Below are 19,517 nucleotides of genomic sequence, written 5' to 3'. Positions count from 1 at the left end.
TACCATCAGCTAGAAAGATCTTGTTTCAAGAACACGATATTTGCATTTAGCTGAAGACGATGTTATGGAACCTGACTGCCCTTATTGACTGCCTAAAGCTGTCATAAGGCAGAATAATGTACATTTAATATGGGAAAGAAATCAGCCTTCAGGATCTTTGTTTCCGGATTCTCTGCAGCAGCTCAGCTGGTGCTTGGCCCATAAGACAGCTGAAGGAGGCATTCTTGGGACTGTGTGGGAAAGGCCAGGGGTGCAGCACACAGAGGACTCACCCCATGGGGGTCTAGAGTGAACACAGGGGAACAAGAGACTGGGAGGAAGAGCACAAACCCACTGGAGTTTGGACTCCACAGGGCTCTGTGCCTCAGTGGCCACAAGTGCCATCGAGTCTCCCCCAGAAGCCCTGGGGGCACTCCTGACTCCACCTGCTGCGTTCTCTCCTTAAACTGGCCCAAGTCTCACCCCCCACCCCTCACGCTCACTGCCGTGCATGCTATGTTGGTTGTCATGTCCAACTCTGTGTGGCCCAAAGGACTGCAGCCCTCTGCCACCCCTCCTAGCTCAGACTAGATCCCAGCTTTTCTGGGGTGACGGTTTCTGTGGCCTTCCAAAGGGCCCCCCTCTCATCACTGAGTCCAGAATGATCTTCCTGACACCGATGTGCTCCAGCCACTTGCAGGGAAGGTAGAAGGTTCTAGACCCCATACTCAGGGTGTACAAGGCTCCCCGCAGTGAGGATCCACCACTGCAGTCACCCCACCAGTGCAATCACCCCTCTGCAGTTTCTGCTGGACAACGACGTGAGTCAGCTCATGGTACACATACATCCCCACCCTCTTCAGCCTCCCTGCAACCCCACCCCATCCCGCCTCTGTGTCGTCACAGCACTGAGCTGAGCTCCCTGTGCTACACGGCGGCTTCCTGCTGGCTATCTGCTTCAGATGCGGGAGTCTAGGTGTGTTCATCCCAATCTGCTTGGTACTTGAAAGAATGCTCAACATCAGTAATCATCAGGGAAATATAAATCGAAACCACCATGAACTATCACCTCATACCTTTTAGAATAGCTAATCAAAAAACAAGAGATAAAAAGTGTCGAGGAAGATGTGAAGAAAAGGGAATCCTTGTGTACTGTTGGTGGCAATGTAAATTGGGACAGCCACCATGGAAAACAGTATGGTGGTTTCTAAAAAATTTAAAATGGAACTGCCATATAGATCCAACAACACTACTTCTGGGTATTTATCCGAAGGAAATGAAATCACTATCTTGAAGGGATATCTGCACTCCTATGGCCATTGAAACATATTTACACAAGCCAAGATATGGAAGGAATCTAAGTATTCATACACACACACACACACTGAAATAGCCATCCAGCATGAGAAGAAAGGAAATCCTGCCATTTGCAACCACATAGATAGACTCTGAGGTCATTATGATAAGTAAAATAAGTCACGCATAGAAAGACAAATACTTTACAATCTCATTTATATGCAGAATCTAAAAAAGCTGAAGTTGGGACCTCCCTGGCAGTCCAGTGGTTAAGACTCCGTCTTCCAATCCGGGGGTGGGGTGGGGGAGATGGCAGCGCAGGTTTGATCCCTGGTTGGGGAACTAAGATCCCACATGCCTCATAGCCAAAAAACCAATACATAAAAGAGAAGCAATATTGTAACAAATTCAATAAAGACTAAAAATGGTCCACATAAAAGAAAAAATCTTTAGATAAATAAAATTAAAAAGATGAAGTCACAGAGAGGGAGTAGAATGGTGGCTATCAGGGGTTGGGGGCGGGAGAAATTGACACATGTTGGTCAAGGGGAAAAATGTCTCCTGACCTAAATAAAATACGGCATGGTGACTACAGCTAACAATATTATACTATATACATATAAGGTGCTAGAAAGTAGATCTTCAATGTCTCACTCTCTACCAAAAATGTAACTGTGAGCTGATGAGTGTTAACTAACAGTAGTGTGCTAATCAGTACACAACATATACAAATCATCACATCGTACACCTAAAAGTTACACAGTGTTCTATGTCAATTACATCCAATGAAACTGGAGGAAAAATAACAGGAGAGACTCCAAAAAAGAAACTGTTGTAAAGTATTCAGTCATTGACACCAAGTCAAACTCACCAGTAAATAGCACTCCATAAACTAGAAAAACGTCATTTCTATGCTATGCTCTCCAACCATGAGTCCTGAGTTTGCTACATGTACCCGTGAATCTGCGTGTCTCTCAGACTAAGCTCTGTCTGGTCCCGCGCCCTCTCTGGATGATTTGCCCCACTGTCCATGCTCGAGCCTTTCCTGCCACCTTGGCCAGGGACCTGCTTCCCATGGTCCAGACTTTCAGATGTCAAGATCTCTACTAGAAGGTTCAGAATCTTTAGGGTACATGGCCTGACTTTGGGGCCAACCCTCAATAGCTCACCTCCTGCCAGGTTCCTTTAACCTTGCCCAGACCTCCCCTGTCATCTGTCACCATGCTCTGGATCCCATGCTGCTGGCTGGTCTGGGTGCCCACAACTGTGTCTTGGTATGCCACTGAAAACTCTCTAGCACAGAACTGACACTTGGTGAATGTTGCTGCCATTTGCCATTTCTTCTTTTCTGCAATTAGTGTATCAAGATTCAGTGGCTGAATCTTGGAAAGTTCTGAGTTTCCAATTTCATACGAGAAAAGATGATGAGTGCCTGCAATGCAAGCAACCTGAACGCTGTGAGGCACCACTTAGGTTGTGTCTTTACATATTTTAATTGAAGCATAAGAAGCGTGCAGTCAGATGCATCAATCTTAAGTTGACCGCTTGATGATTTCTTTATGTGTATGCACCCATGTAACCATCCATACCAAGATAAAGAAATTCCCCAAACCCTGCACTGTACTCCCTTCCCAGCCCACACCACACCCTCTCACTCTCTGATCCACAGACCACCACTAACTAATTTCACCCCTTCTTGAATGAATGTCATATAAATGGAATCATACATTATTAACTTCTTTCCAGGCTTCTTTCACTACACATAACATCTGTAAAATTCACTTCTGTGGCTGCATGTAACAGTAGTTTATCCCTTTTATTGCTGGATACAATTCTGTGGTATGAAGATATTACAATTAGTTTACCTAATTTCATGCAGATGAACATTTGGGTTGTTTCCAGTTTGGGGCTATTATTGATACAGATGCTATAAACATTCTTGTAAAAGTCTTTCTGTGAGCAGAATTTCATTTCTCTTGGTATTTACATAAAAACCTAGGGGGGAAAGTGCTGGTTGTAGGGTAGCTGTGTATTTAACTTTATAAGGAACTGCCAAACTGTTTCTCAGATCAGTTATCACTATTTTACAGCAATGATCAAAGCTCCCCTTGCTCTATACTGTCACCATGATTGACTTACACCCTTTTAGCTTAACACACTGCAGTGGGTGTGTCGTGGTATTTCACTGTGGTTTTAATTTCAATTTCCCTGATGACTAATAAGACTGAGCAAAGTTTCATGTGCTCATTACCATTCTTTTATCTTCTTTTTTGAAATGTCTTTCAAGTCTCTTGTGTAATTTTTCTTAGATTGTGTCTTTTTGTTACTTGGCTAGAGAAGATCTTTATTTTGGATAAAAGTCTTTTGTCAGATACATGTGTTGCAAATAATTTTTCCAAGGTTATGGCTTGTCTTTTTGCTTTCTTACTGATGTCTTTTGGAGAGCAATTTTTTAAATTAAAAATTTTTAAATCTTGTCAATATTTACTTGAATGGTTAGTGCTTTTTATCTTTTTCACTAAAAAATCTTAGTCTGCACCAACTCCAAAGGAATAGTCTCATGTTTTCTTCTAAAAGTTTTAAGTTTTCACTTTAAGTCTATGGTCAATTTCAAGTTAATTTTTCTGTGTTATATGAGGAATAGATTTTTTTCCATTTGAATATTTAGCTGTTTGTCACACAATTTGTTGAAATTTTTTTCATCATTTAATTCCCTTTGTACCTTTGTAAAAAATCAAGTGAACATATATTTGTGAGTCAATTTTCTGGACTTTATACTGTTCCATTGATCTGTTTGTTTATCATTATACCAAATCCATACTGTCTGGGTAATTGCAGCACAAACATAAACTCTGAAATCAGGTACTACAAGGCCTCCACATTTCTTCAACTTTTTTCAGTCATTTTGGCTATTTCAGATTATTTATATTTCCATATGAATTGCCAAATCCTCTTGTGAGTTTCTACAAAAATGTCTGCCGCTGCAAATCTGATTGAGATGGAGTCAGATCTACAGACCCATTTAAGGAGAATGAGCATCACAGCTATGCTGGGTCTTTCCATGCACAGATACGATGTACTTTTCTACCCATTTAAGTTCCCTTTAATTACCTTCCGCAATGCTTTATAGTTTTCTATGTATAGATCTTGCACTACTTGAATTTTTGTTGCAAAATATATTCCTAAGAATTTCATGTTTTCTAATGATGTTGTAAATTTAATTTAATTTTACATTGTGTCTTCTAATTATTTATTGATAGTGTATAAAAGTAAATTTATTTTGGATATTGAGTTTGTATCTTGTTACGTGTAGTGATTTACTATTAACAGCTGTGTTGCAAATAAATAACATAATCTCACTGAAGGAGAAGGAAAAAAACATATTGAAGTAAATTTGGGAAATACTACTTTTTTAGATGCTGTAAGCTACATTCACAAAGAAATACTGTGTTCTAGTTGTAACTATGTTTCTCACAGAGAGACAGACTAGCAATTCTGAAACTACTTAATGTGTATACTAGGGAAGATCAAATAAATAAACATAGTAGACAGTCAAAGCCAGATTTCTCACTTTCTCAGAGAAAGACATTACAAATAGGAAAGAGGGAAGGCTTGTGGTTTGGGATTGGAATCAGAACTACCAGTAAAAACTCGTGGTTTCTAACGTAAGTACGTACAAATCTGTGTGAGAATGTGCGAGTAAACCTATATCTATTTTCTAGCTCAGAACAAGCCTAGAAATAGTGATATTCCAGTAGCAAATTAGCATACTCAGCAACCAGATACTGGTTTTAAATGCTATTCTCCAATAAAAGGACCAGGAACTCTTAAAGAAATGGTTGATTACAGGGTGGGCAGAGAAAATGAAAGATGAGCCTGTGACATTTTGTGGTACCCAAAGTACAGAAGTGCTAAAAAAAAAATCATGGGGACATAACAAACAGACATTTGGGCTAGCTAACGTGAAAGGAGCTTTCAATGGCCAAAGCGGAAACAATCTGAGCAAGAAAATAAAATATGTTAGAATTGGATGTAGCCCAAATATAGAATATCCATTAATCTGAACTGATATAAATAATAATGAATTGAATAAATAAATAATTGGTGGAAAAGGGACAGCTCTTCTTTCTAATAAAGGAACATAGCCAGAATGAGGGAAATTGAATGTCCCCACTAGTAAACATCACAGGGGGCTTCCCAGGTGGTGCCAGAGGTGAAGAACCTGCCTGACGATGCAGGAGGCATAAGAGACATTTGATCCGTGGGTACGGAAGATCCCCTGGAGAAGGAAATGGCAACCCGCTCCAGTATTCTTGCCCAGTGAATCCCAAGGACGGGGAGCCTGGTGGGCTGCAGTCCATGAGATCACAGGGTCAGATGTGACTGAGCACGCGGGCACACACGCACAGAACAAGAGAAAGGAAAGCATCACAGAGCAGAAGCGTTTCCTGTGACCAGAAACAACCAAGACGGAAGTGCCAGTCTTCACAGGAGGCAGGCACGGGCAGCCTCGGGTCTTCCTGTCTGCCCACTCTGGGCTCTCTCCAGACCAGCATCTGCCCTCCTCAGCACCATGTTCAGCTTACTGTGCCATGGAAGTCAGTCACGCTTTCCCTCTCTTGAGAGTTGCAGGGGTGTAAGCCTTACCTCTCACTGAGAAGTGGGAACACGTTCCCCATTAAAGGAATTTCAGCCCCAGTCAGCAGAGGAGCCTCACTTTTGTACAAGGTGACTATTGCCCAGGCAGCACCCAGTGCTCAAGGACACAAAGACTGTCCGTCAGCTTGCCCTGGTCTCTGGCTCATCCTCCCAGCCCAACTAAACCACAGGAGTTAGAAGACGCAAGATCAACGCAGACCAGTGACTCAGGAAATTTAGTTTCTAATCCTATTTCCTGTCTTTGATGATCTGCCTCTGGAACAAAGCTCTCAGCATTTCTGTACCATGAGATTTTTCATAAAACATCTGCTCTTCAGGCTGCCCTGTTGGCTTTTAAAATGGTAACAAACAGAACCCAGCGGCTGTCACTCTCTATTTCCTGTCTCTGCTCTGAAACTCCCAGAGAAGTACAAGCAAAGAAGATCAGACTGACTTTCTGGGTTCAGCAACCATGGTGGCTCTGATGGTAAAGAATCTGTCTGCCATGCGGGAGACCTGGGTTTGATCCCTGGGGGGGGAAGATCCACTGGAGAAGGTCATGGTAACCCACTTCAGAATTCTTGTCTGGGAAATCTAATGGACAGAAGACCCTGGTGGCTACAAGTCCATAGGATCACACAGAGTTAGACACAGCTGAGTGAGTAACACTTTACTTTTTTGGTGACAGTGGTATTTTCCAGCTCCTGTCTGATTTATCAGCTATCCCTGGGTCCTCCCTGATTTATCAGATATCACTGAGCCCGCCTGCCAACAAAGAACCTGCCTGCCAATGCAGGAGAGGTGGTTCGGTCCCTGCGTCGGGAAGATCCTCTGGAGAAGGGCATGGCAACCCTCTCCAGTATTCTTGCCTGGAGAATTCCATGGACAGAGGAGCCCGGCAGGCTAGAGAGTCCATACAGGGTGGCAAAGAGTCAGACATGACTAAGCAACTAACACTGGATGAAGTTCCTGAAGACCTGTGACTGAGGAGACTGTGGCAGCTTGACCTCTAGTACACGCCATGGGTGTGCCATCCAATCACCGACACAGACAGCTTGCATTTTCCACAGACAGAAACTCAGACAAGGTTCTAAACGCCAACCTTGTGACCTGGGCAAAGAACCTGTTAGTCTAAAAGTATAACAAACAGTTGGCATCACCTATTAGAAAGATAGCCTTCAGTGGCACTATGATTTTGTTATATTTTGAAGATCTAAAGAACGTTAAAGTCACACACACAGAGCAGTCAGGTTGCACCGACCACAACAATAAAAACTATGGGTGATGTCAGAAAGCTCTAGGGACCCCCCGGGCAGTCCAGTGATGAAGACTCCATGCTCCCAATGCAGGGGGCCCGGGTTCCATCCCTGGTCAGGGAACAAGATCCCACACGCCACAACTAAGAGTTCATATGCTACAACTAAAGGCCCCGTGCACTGCAACGGAGACCTGGGGCAGCTGAATAAATAAATGAATGAAATATACAGAAAGCTCTACAAAGTTACATCACCCGAAACCTTATTTCAACCCCCCCACTAACTCTTTTCCAACAAAATCTCAAATTCCAAATAAGGAAAAATAACTTAGGGTAGTTGTTCCCAACTTAGATGACAGCCCCTGGATTTTGAGGATGATTCATGGTCTTTACTTGTTGATACCAACCACTTCTCTTTTCCTTTTGACTCAGCCTTGCAGTGGGAAGGAGGGCATCATAAATCAGATTTTTAAAATCACTCATTCCTAGCTGATTTCCACACTCTGACATGGAAAAACTGCCAGTGCAGTAGAGGAGTATTACAGGTGATGACAGAAGGATTAACCCACTGGTTAACCAGAAGGATTCTCATCCCACCTGAATTACCATCCCTCTACCTGCCCAATTTTTGTTATAAACATATGAAATTTAGCAGTCATCTGTTATACATATTGATTACTGAGGGTATGCATTTGTCTCCTTTAGATTTTTCTTTTATGAAATGACTGAAAGTGTTAGTCGTTCAGTCGATTCCGACTCTTTGCGACCCCATGGACTGTAGCCCACCAGACTCCTCTGTCCATGGGATTCTCCAGGCAAGAGTACTGGAGTGGGTCACCATGCCTTCCTCCAGAGGCTCTTCCCAACCAGGGATTGAACCTGGGTCTCCTGCATGGCAGACTCTTTACCAGCCGAGCCAGCAGCAGAGCCCACAGAATGGAAGAAGCCCTTAATAAACTATTCTCAAGGTGACAAGTTTATTGTCTTCTCCCTGCCCCACTAATGGGGAAATGATGCAGTGACCTCGATGAACAATGCTTGCAAGGTGATTTTGAAAACTGGAGGAGTGGGGCTTCCAAGGGGAGCTCTGGAGCTGGGCTCCCTCCATGGTTACCAGAGCACAGAAGGACATTGCCTGGGCCCATCTGGAGTTAAATTCTGGCTGCACCAAGGAAGGAAAGAAATGATCAGAGGGTAGGTCTCTCTTTTTTTAATTAGAGCAAAATTACTTAACAATACTGATACATCAACATGAATTGGCCATAGGTATGTATATGTCCCCTCCATCCCACCCCCTAGGTTGTGACAGAGCACCAGCTTTGGGTCCCCTGCACTGACAGGTCTTTTGGGAGGACCTGGGGTCTTGACTCCCTAACTCTGACTGTGAACTACGAACCCTCAGCACTCATCCCAGACTAAGAGGGAGATGGATTGTCTAATGTGTGTGGGCCAAGGGTCTCCAAAATAAAATGTGCGTTTGAGGAAAATTAAGGTGGGTCAGTGGTAAAGAATCCACCTGCCCATGCAGGAAACGCAGGAGACATGGGCTCAATCCTTGGGTCAGAAAGGTCCCCTGGAGAAGAAGATGGCAACCCATTCCAGCGTGCTTTCCTGCCTGGGAAACCCATGGTCAGAAGAGCTGGCAGGCTAAGGTTCACAGCATCACAAAAGAGTTGGACATGACTTAGTGACTAAACAACAACAACTATGTTGTTTATTTAACTCTGTTAATAATAAAATAAACTATATAAAACTATCCAACTCTGTTTAACTATTTCAAAACACATAATTATTAGTTGGCTGATCCACAGGGACCACCAATTCTTTTATAGATTCTTAAAATGTTTTAAATTTTTTAATTGGAGGATAATTGCTTTACAACATTGTGTTTGCATGAGGCGGCCAAAGTATTGGAGTTTCAGCTTCAGCATCAGTCCTTCCAATGAACACCCAGGACTGATCTCCTTTAGGATGGACTGGTTAGATCTCCTTGCAGTCCAAGGGACTCTCAAGAGCCTTCTCCAGCACCACAGTTCAAAAGCATCAATTCTTCGGTGCTCAGCTTTCTTTTACAGTCCCAACTCTCACATCCATACATGACCACTGGAAAAACCATAGCCTTGACTAGACAGACCTTTGCTGACAAAGTAATGTCTCTGCTTTTTAATATGCTGTCTAGGTTGGTCATAACTTTCCTTCCAAGGAGTAAGCATCTTTTAATTTCATGGCTGCAATCATCATCTGCAGTGATTTTGGAGCCCAGAAAAATAGTCAGTCACTGTTTCCCATCTATTTGCCATGAAGTGATGGGACCGGATGCCATGACCTTAGTTTTCTGAATGTTGAGCTTTAAGTCAACTTTTTCACTCTCCTCTTTCACTTTCATCAAGAGGCTCTTTAATTCTTCTTCACTTTCTGCCATAAGGGTGGTGTCATCTGCATATCTGAGGTTATTGGTATTTCTCCCAGCAATCTTGGTTCCAACTTGTGCTTCTTCCAGCCCAGCGTTTCTCATGATGTACTCTGCATATAATACTCATGGATTAAATCTGGCTTGGAATGGTACGCTTAGATCATGAGGTTTCCTCTTTCTAGGAGGAAGTCTTAGTCCATTTGGAGCTGGTGAATAAGAATTGAAGCTAGTCTTGTCATTTTTTAATTTGTTGATAAACTATTATTTTCTGTCTGGTTGCTTAAATGATATTCTCTTCACTATAAAACTGCAAGCTATCCTCAGGTATGGGTATTTTTTTCCACTAAAATTTTGATTTTTTTTTTACACTAGGGAAAATACTTTTCTTCCGTGTTGGTTAATATATCTGCTCCTTTGTTCCAGCATTTTCAGGAATATTTCTTCTCTGTAGGTTGCATTTTGACTGTTTTCACTCTGTTGAGTATCATCTCGTGATCTTTATCCTCTACTTCTACAGTCTTGGAAAGCTCATTCATAGGTTACATTTTCTCCATTGTTCTGCTCACTAGTGCCTCTAGAGTGTCTTGATGGCAACCTCCTCTTATTTTGGCTGGCACCATGTTTGATAAGGGCAGGGAATGTGGAGTGACTTAAACCCACCTGAATATGCCCTTGGCATCTGCCAGGGCTTCACCTCAGACCCACACCTGGAGGATGGACCAATTTGCACAAACTTGGTCCAGCTCCCAGTGGGCACTCATCAGTCTGTCTTGTTCCCCAAGTGGATCTGGACCACTTCTGCTCCAGGGCTCCTCTGCTGAAGAGAACTTCCTAAGAGAATACCCATCCCCCAATGTGGCATGCACCCTCCTCCCACTCTGTGTTGTCCTTGGTGATGTTGTCCTGGGAGTTGTGATCTTGGTATTCATATTAAAAGAGATGAACTGAAGCTGTGGAGGAAGTTTCATGGGAACAAGTTCCGGTCCTCTTGGAACCTAATTCCTTTGCAGAGGGAGAGCAGAGGTCTGATTTCAGGCTAAGGTAGTCCTGAGTCTCTGAGTCTGGGCAGAAAGTAGATAAAGTCTTCTCTTAGGGTCTTCTTGTCTATTCCATGTTGGAATTAGGAGATGAAACAGATATTGCTGCGGTGGGGGTGGGGGTTTCCTCCAGTAACTCCATTGGCACCAGACTTGGTGGAAACTAACTCTAGATTTCTATCAATGCTGATGCAAGGTTTTATGTTTTTTCAGAACATCATGGGCACTTTAGTAGGAAATAGAGTGCATCTCAGGCAAACCCAATGGTTAATTTCCACATGTGCCTGATGTACTTTCCCCCTCCCCCCTGAAAATAATGTATTCGTTATTACAGACAGACACAATGATGCTTCAGTTTCAGTAAGGGTTAAAAATCACTCCACTCATCAACTCCCATTCTAAAGATGACACACAGTAGCATCAGTAGCATCAGGGCCTCCACAGTAAGCAACGCTGTCATGCAAAACGGCTTATAGAAATTCTAGCCGTTTCCAGAAGCTTGTAATTATTGCTGCATATGTGCTAAGTCACTTCAGTTGCGCCCGGCTTGCTGACTCATCCTCTATTACATTTGGCAGGAAGGGGAAGATCCCTTGGAGAAGGGAATCGCTCCCCACTCCAGTATTCTTGCCTGGGAAATTCCATGGACAGAGGAGTCTGGCGGGCCACAGTCCATTGGGTCACAAAGAGTCGGACCCGACTGAGGGACTAACACTTTCACCAGCAAGAATATGCCTGACGCACATGTCAAAAGGAAAAATAGCAATATAACACAGTGTATCTTTACCTTATAATAAATTCGGGCCACCAAACCCCGCTGAAGAATCCTTTCACGAAAATGCACTGCTTTCAACAGAAAGGTGAGATTACCAACTGTGTCCATGTTAAATGCCAGGAAACTGGGGGAAAAAAAAAAGCACAGTGACCATCATTATTATTTTGTCATCACCAAGTATTTCAATTTGAAAGAAATAGATGGGATTTGTTTTTTCAGAAAGAATTTCTTCCCAATAGAGAGTGTGAGTACACATAATTATCTCCTTGATCTCTCACTTGCTGTATTTTGTGCCTTTTATTAGTATTTTTGTCAATGAATGCCTGGATCAAGTTATTCTATGTGGTCATCCTTTCAATGTAAAGATAAGATGGATGAAACTGGAGCCCATTATACAGAGTGAAGTAAGCCAGAAAGGAAAACACCAATACAGTATACTAACACATATATATGGAATTTAGAAAGATGGTAACAATGACCCTATATGTGAGACAGCAAAAGAGACACAGATGTATAGAACAGACTTTTGGACTCTGTGGGAGAGAGTGAGGGTGGGATGATTTGAGAGAATAGCATTGAAACATGTATATTATCACATGTGAAACAGATCGCCAGTTCAGGTTCGATGCATGAGACAGGGCGCTCAGGCTGGTGCACTGGGATGACCCTGAGGGATGGGATGGGGAGGGAGGGGGGAGGGGGGTTCAGGATGGGGAACACGTGGACACCCATGGCTGATTCATGTCAGTGTACGGCAAAAACCACCGCAATACTGTAAAGGAATTCGCCTCCAACTAAAATAAATAAATTAATTAAAAAATAAAGATAATTTGGCTTACTGCCTTTTCCACTTAGTACTTTTTAAATCTTTTGTTTTTTAATTTAACCTTTTATTTTGGCCACACCGCACGACATGCGGGATCCTAGTTCTCCAATCAGGGATTGAACCCTTGCCTCCTGCATTGGCAGCACAGAGTAATAGCCGTTGGACCACCAGGGAAATCTCTAAAAGATATATTTTAATTGAAGTATAGTTGATGTACAATATTATATATTACAGTTATCCAGTATAATGCTTCACAATTATTAAAGGTTATACTCCATTTACAGCTATTATAAATGGGCTTCCCAGGTGGAAAAAGTTCTCAGTTCCTCATAAACTAAACACACATAACCTATGACTCAGCCATTCCATTCTTACTATTTGCCTTAGAAAAATAAAACAAATTCATGAAAACACTTGTATACAAATGTATTCACAGAAGTTCTACTCAGAGGAGTGAAAAATTAACATCCCAGGTGTCTCTCTGTCAAGAGAAAGGAAAATAATATGAACAATTACACACCAATAAAACTGACAACCCAGACAAAATATAAGTTCCTAGAAACATATCATCTTTGAAGACCAAATGAAGAAGAAATAGAAAATATGAGCCGAGTAATTACTTGCAATAAAATTGAATCATTAAAAAAAGTAAAGATTTCCCAATAAATAAAAGTCCAGGGCCAGATGGTGTCATGGGTGAATTCTACCAAACATCTGAAGAAGTAACACCTGTCTTTCTCAAACTATCCCAAAAAAATTAAAGAAAAAAGAAAACTTCTGAACTCATTCTAAAATGCCAGAATTAGCCTGATACCAAAGCCAATAAAGATATCACACACAAAAAGAAAATTACAGACTGATGAACATAGATCCAAAAATCCTCAATAAAATATTAACAAAACCAAACAAAACAATACACCAAAAAGATCATACCTCATGATCAAGTGGGATTTATCCCAGGAATGCAAGGATGGTTCAACATCTAAAAATCAGTGTGATTCACCACAGTAACAAACTGAAGAATAAAAATCATCTGATCATCTCAGTAGATGCAAAAAAGGCTTCTGACAAAATTCAAAATTATGATAAAAACTCTCAACAAAGTTGGTACAGAGGGAACAAACCTCAACATAACAAAGGCTACATATATGACAAACCCACAGCTCACATGTATATACAATTTTTGCTAATTATCCCTCAACATAGAAGTTTGAAAAAAAATTTTAAACAGACTGGAAAACAAACCTTAGTATGAAAGTGAAAAAATGAAAGTGTTAGTCGCTCAGTCGTGTCCAGCTCTTTGTGACCCCATGGACTGTAGCCCACCAGGCTCTTCTGTCCATGGAATTTTCCAGGCAAGAATACTGAGTGGGTAGCCATTCCTTTCTCCAGGGGACCTTCCTGACCCAGGGATTGCACCCGGGTCTCCTGCACTGCAGGCAGATTTTTTACTGCTGAGCCACCAGGGACGCCCCATGTAACTTCTGCATAAGCAGAAAAAACTGTCACCAAATACTGAAATTTAGTTAATAATGTCCATTCCAAATTATTTAGAAGTATGCTAATGTCTGTAGTTTACTTTGAAATGCATCAGAGAAAAAAAGGTGAACTGAAGGATGGATTGAGGACTTGATACATGGATATATATGTGGTATAGTCAGCACAGTCACATGTTACTAGTTGATTCTATGGTGGGTATATGAATGTTCCCTAAAATTATTTCAATTCTCCTGAGTATCTGAAAATGTTCATAATATAAATGACACAACATTCAAGTACAGTGTGGAAACTTGATTTTCCTCCACCTCCACACCCGCCTAGGGATCCACAGGTCGGTGAGAGTGGTGAGGGCTCCGGTGGCAGCCCCTCAGGGGAGGGGAAGGGGCAGCACTCACTGGCATGAGAAAGGGCGGAACGGAGCTGCTTGCAGAATGAGGTTCAGCCCCAATCAGAGCCAAGCCCTGCCCTCCTCACCTAGTCTCATGGAGTCTTTCCAGTGCCATGACTGACTCCTCCCACAGCCCAAATGAAGGGTAGCCTCTGGGAGTGCATACAAATGGCCGCCTACTTGGAGGGATTTCAGGGATTTCCTCGTGTTCCCACCTGCTCACTTCTCTTGTGAGTTGTCAGTATGACTGCCATCCAACTGCTTTACCTGCATGAAAGCTGAGAACCCAAGGTCACTGCTGTATCGTCAACACCTGAAGAAGTGCCCAGTACAATGTATGTGCATGGAGATGTGTCGGATGACAAAGGCTTTTCTTAATATACATAAAAATGAGAGTGAGTAAGGTTTGGGGACATAAGGAGAAAAATGCAGCCAGACTGAATCAGTAAAACCTGGATGTGTGGGAGAGAGGAGTGTATTGTTTTGAAGGTTAACAACCGAGACAAAAATAAATGGACTAGAACTTTCCAAACATTTACAGTTGGAATACCGCCTTTGGCACATCTCAAGTCTATCTTGGAAGATTTGCTAGGAATATAGATTTGCATATGGGTGAGAATCTGTTTTTCTTTTGAAATGATGGAAACAGCCCTGCTCTGCTATCTGGAAGAGAAATGGAAGGGCAGATGGTATGCAGGTAGTTGGGAAACTTGTTTCCTGAATGGATGGAACTGGTTCTGATGGGAATTGTACTGTTCTTTCAACTTCTTATATGTTGTAAATTTTCCAGCTAATAAATTGTGAGGGAAACTATCAGCCCTATAAAATGCCCATTCAGGGCTGTGTTCTCAGCCGCAGTCGTGTCTGACTCTCTGGCCCCATGGGCTATATAGCCCACCAGGCTCCTCTGTCCATGGGATTCTCCAGGCAAGAATACTGGAGTGGGTTGCCATTTCCTCCTCCAGGGCATCTTCCTGACCCAGAGATCAAACCTGCATCTCCTGCATTGGCAGGTAGATTCTTTACCACCAGCACCAACTGGGAAGCCCATAGAAATGTTAGAAAAGACTTACTAGCTTTGTAGAGCGTACAAATTGAAATAAAATCAAAGAAAATCATATAAAATTAAAAGATTTTTAAAAACACCCCAAACAGAGGGAGATTTAAGTGAAACAATCTTCAGATATGGGAGCTGCTATTTCCAGCTTTAAGACAGCCTATAGTTTGAATAAACAGAAATGTGAGCAGTAGCTTACAAAACAAGAGAAAAGGGACAGATTCATGCCAACCAGTGGGAAAAGTCTCAGGCGTGTGTGCCTGCCTGCTAAGTCGCTTCAGTACTGTCCAACTCTTTGTGACCCCATGGTTGTAGCCCGCCAGGCTTGTCCATCCATGGGATTCTCCAGGCAAGAATACTGGAGTGGGTTTCCATGACCTCCTCCAGGATTGAACCCAAGTCTCTTACATCTCCTGCTTTGGCAGGTGGATTCTTTACCACTAGCACCACCTGGAAAGCCCCAAAAGTCCCATACTATCTATTTATTGTGTTTCCCATGTCTCTCATCAGGATTGTAAGATTATACTTTTTAATGAATAGTTGCTTGAAAATTAGTTCATTTAGTCTATGAAGACCAAAGTCTTCCTCCAAATAAAAATGATAATTTAAAAAAATACACAAAAGAAAAAAGCACAATAAGCTCCTCAGAAGTAGAACAAAGAAGATAATACACTTATGAGCATGAATCAATGAAGTGAAAGCAGAGGTATGACAGAGGATCAACAAAGGGAAAAGATGGTCATTTGAAAAAAATAATAAATTAGACAAACATCTGGTGAGATTAAACAATAACAATAAAGGAAAGAAAAAAAGCGCAAGAAATAATTTTAGGAATGAAAACTGGGACCTAACTACAAATCTAAAGAGCCTCTTGATGAAAGTGAAAGAGGAGAGTGAAAAAGCTGGCTTAAAACTCAACATTCAGAACACTAAGATCATGGCATCTGGTCCCAACACTTCATGGCAAATAGACGGGGAAATAATGGAAACAGTGACAGACTTTATTTTGGGGGGCTCCAAAATCACTGCAGATGGTGACTGCAACCATGAAATTAAAAGATGCTTGCTCCTTGGAAGGAAAGTTATGACCAACCTAGACAGCATATTAAAAAGCAGAGACATTACTTTGTCCACAAAGGTCTGTCTAGTCAAGGCTATGGTTTTTCCAGTAGTCATGTATGGATATGAGAGCTGGACTATGAAGAAAGCTGAGCGCAGAAGAACTGATGCTTTTGAACTGTGGTGTTGGAGAAGACTCTTGAGAGTCCCTTGGACTGCAAGGAGATCCAACCAGTCCATCCTAAAGGAGATCAGTCCTGGGTATTCATTGGAAGGACTGATGCTGAAGCTGAAACTCCAATACTTTAGCCAACTCATGTGAAGAAATGACTCATTTGAAAAAGACTCTGATGCTGGGAAAGAGTGAAGGTGGGAGAAGGGGATGACAGAGGATGAGATGGTTGGATGGCATCACCAACTCGATGGACATGAGATTGAGCAAGCTCCAGGAGTTGGTGATGGACAGGGAGGCCTGGCGTGCTACAGTCCATGGGGTTGCAAAGAGTCAGACACAACTGAGCAACTGAACTGAACTATCAATCTAGCAGAAGCTAAAAGGATAATTAGAGAGCAGTATGATAAACATTATTGGAGAAGGAAATGGCAACTTCCCCCAGGATTCTTGCCCAGACCGCCCTATGGAGTGTGACGGGCTACAGTCCATGTGCAAAGAGTTGGACGTGACTGAGAGACTAAACAACAGCAACACGGTAAACCTTAAACCAGTAAATCTGAAATCAAGCAGATAAATTCCTAGAGAAATATCATTTACCAAAACTGGCAGAAGAGAAAGCCTAAAGGTTCTTAAAACTATTAAACTAATTGAATCAGTTGTTTAAATATTACCCAAACCCAGATAGTTTTCAAATAACTTTTCAGATTCTTCTACAGAATAAGAAAATACTCCCAAAATAACTTCTGTGACCAGGAAAACTTGATATAAATCCAATCAGGGAAGTGCAAGAAAGGAAAACAATAAGCTAATAAGTACACAAAAACCCTAAAAATAATACTAACAAGTCAAACCCAGGAAAAAATAAAATAATAATACAGTATGACATCACTGAGTGTTTCTCAAGCACACAAGTGTTATTTATCTAAACAGGTTAAGAAGAAATAACATAAGATAATTTAATGGACAAAAAATCATTTGCAATAAAATTCATCATCAAATAATCATAAAAACGTTAAAAACAACAGTAAATGGAGCTTCCTTAGGAGGCAAAGTATGCCTATCAAAAACTTTAGCAAATTCTTAATAGTGAAATATCAAACTAATTCTTTTAAAAATCAGGACTAGGACACCTTCTCACAAAAACAAATAAAAGAAGCAATAAGTGGAAAAGAAGGAATAAAATTTACTATTTACAGATGGTATGACTGTCTATGGAAATCCAAAGAATCTATCAGCACATTTAAATGACATTTTTTATGGTCAGGTTTATATACAAAAGTCAACTGTGTGTATAGTAAATCAAGAACAAAAAAACATAATTTAAAAAATGTTCTTTTATGGCAACAACAAAACTATAAAGTACCCAGTAATAAATCTGTCCAAAGTTGTACTATGCTTGAAAGAATACACACACACACACACACACACACACACACACATATATATATATAACTCTGGAAGACACTTGGGAGATTAAAATCTTTGAGAGGAAGTTCAGTTTTACAAGCATGTCAATTTTTCTGCAAATCTATAGATTTAATAAACTTCCAGAGAAAATTCCAGTAGATTTTTTTAAAATTGTGGTAAAATAAGCATAAAATAAAATCTGCCACCTTAACCATTACTATTACTCACCTTCAAATCTTTTTCATTTTCCCAAACTGAAATTCTGTAGCCAGTGAACACTATCTCCCATTTCCTCTTCCTACTAGCCCTTGGTAACCACTATTCTACTTTCTTCTTTTTTAAGATTTTTTTCCCTTAATGTGGGTCCTTTTTGAAAGTCTTCATTGAATTTATTACAATATTGCTTCTGTTTTATGTTTGGATTTTATGGTTGCTAGGCAGGTGGGGTCTTAGCTCCCCAACTAGAGAGCAAACCCTCACCCCCTGTATTGGAAGGTCTTAACCACCGGACCACAGGGAAGTCCCACTATTCTACTTTCTGTCTCTATGAACTTGACTACTGTAGATAATACCACATATAAGTGCAACTGTATAATATTTGTCCTTTTGCTGTATGTACCGTCTTTACTTTCTTTCTTTTTTTTTGGAGGAACTTGACAAACTTACTCTCACACTTGTAAGGATGTACAAAAGACCCAGAATAGCCGCCACAATTCTCAATTATATTTTAGATATAACAGTATCATATGTAATATGTGCCACCTAATACTATTACACTGTTATAAATCTAGTGGAATTGAGACAGTGTTTTGTTAGATTCAGAATATACGAACAGGGACTTCCCTGGTGGTCTAGCGGCTACGACTCCACGCTCCCAATGCAGGGGACCCGGATCGGACCCCTGGTCAGAGAACTAGATCCCACGTGCCACAACTAAGAGTCTGCACTCGCAACCAAAAAGATCCTGCATGCTGCATTGAGACCCGGAGCAGCCAAACTCACTAACCAACTTAAAAAAGAACACACAGGCAGACTGGGAACAAATGGACTTCCACATACATAAAAGTTTAATAAATGCCAGCGGGGGCATTCTAGATCACTAGGGAAAGGCAGTGAATTCAGAAAATGGGTTTGGAAAAACTGACCATCCCCACAGGAGAAAAAAAATGAAATTAAATCCCTTCCTCACACCACAGACGGAAATTTCTAATGGGTTCAAGAATTCAAGGTGAAAGGCGAAATTCTCAAACTTTAAATAATATTAAAACATATGTATTTCACAATCACAAAGTAGACAAGATACAGGAAGTGTGGGATATAAAAGAAAAGATTGAAAATTCAACTGTAATTGAAGAATTTATGTTACTCAAAGACATCATAAAGAAAACCTAAGATAAGCCACAAACTTGGAGAAGACAGCTATAACATCTAAAAATCAATACCGACTAAGATCAAATAAAACAAAAACAGAAAAACTGACAAAATGCATGACAAGCATTTTGCATAAGAAGAAATACAAATGGTAAAGAGAATGTGAAAGCATGCTCAACTATAATAAGAAGAAGAAAAATGCAATTTTAAAGCCATAGTGAGGGACTTCCCTGGTGGTTCAGTGGCTAAGACTCTGTGCTCTCAATGCAGAGGGCTCGGGTTCAATCCTGAGCCAGGGAACTAGATCCCAAATGCCCCAACTAAAGATTCTGCATGCTTCA

At 41.2% G+C, this 19,517-nt stretch overlaps 1 protein-coding gene across 1 annotated transcript in view; it reads right to left on the bottom strand.

Annotated features, from left to right (window-relative positions):
- ACOXL (acyl-CoA oxidase like) overlaps window positions 1-19,517 on the bottom strand; it is a 335,773-nt gene that overhangs the window by 81,348 nt on the left and 234,908 nt on the right. Inside the window, exon 15 of the mRNA XM_061156338.1 lies at window positions 11,406-11,517. Coding sequence (XP_061012321.1) covers window positions 11,406-11,517 — 112 coding nt within the window. The remainder of the gene's footprint in view (window positions 1-11,405; window positions 11,518-19,517) is intronic.

The sequence above is a fragment of the Dama dama genome, chromosome 11 (assembly GCF_033118175.1).
Source record: "Dama dama isolate Ldn47 chromosome 11, ASM3311817v1, whole genome shotgun sequence".
NCBI classification, from domain to species: Eukaryota; Metazoa; Chordata; class Mammalia; order Artiodactyla; family Cervidae; genus Dama; species Dama dama.
This window is presented reverse-complemented; position numbering and strand designations above follow the sequence as displayed.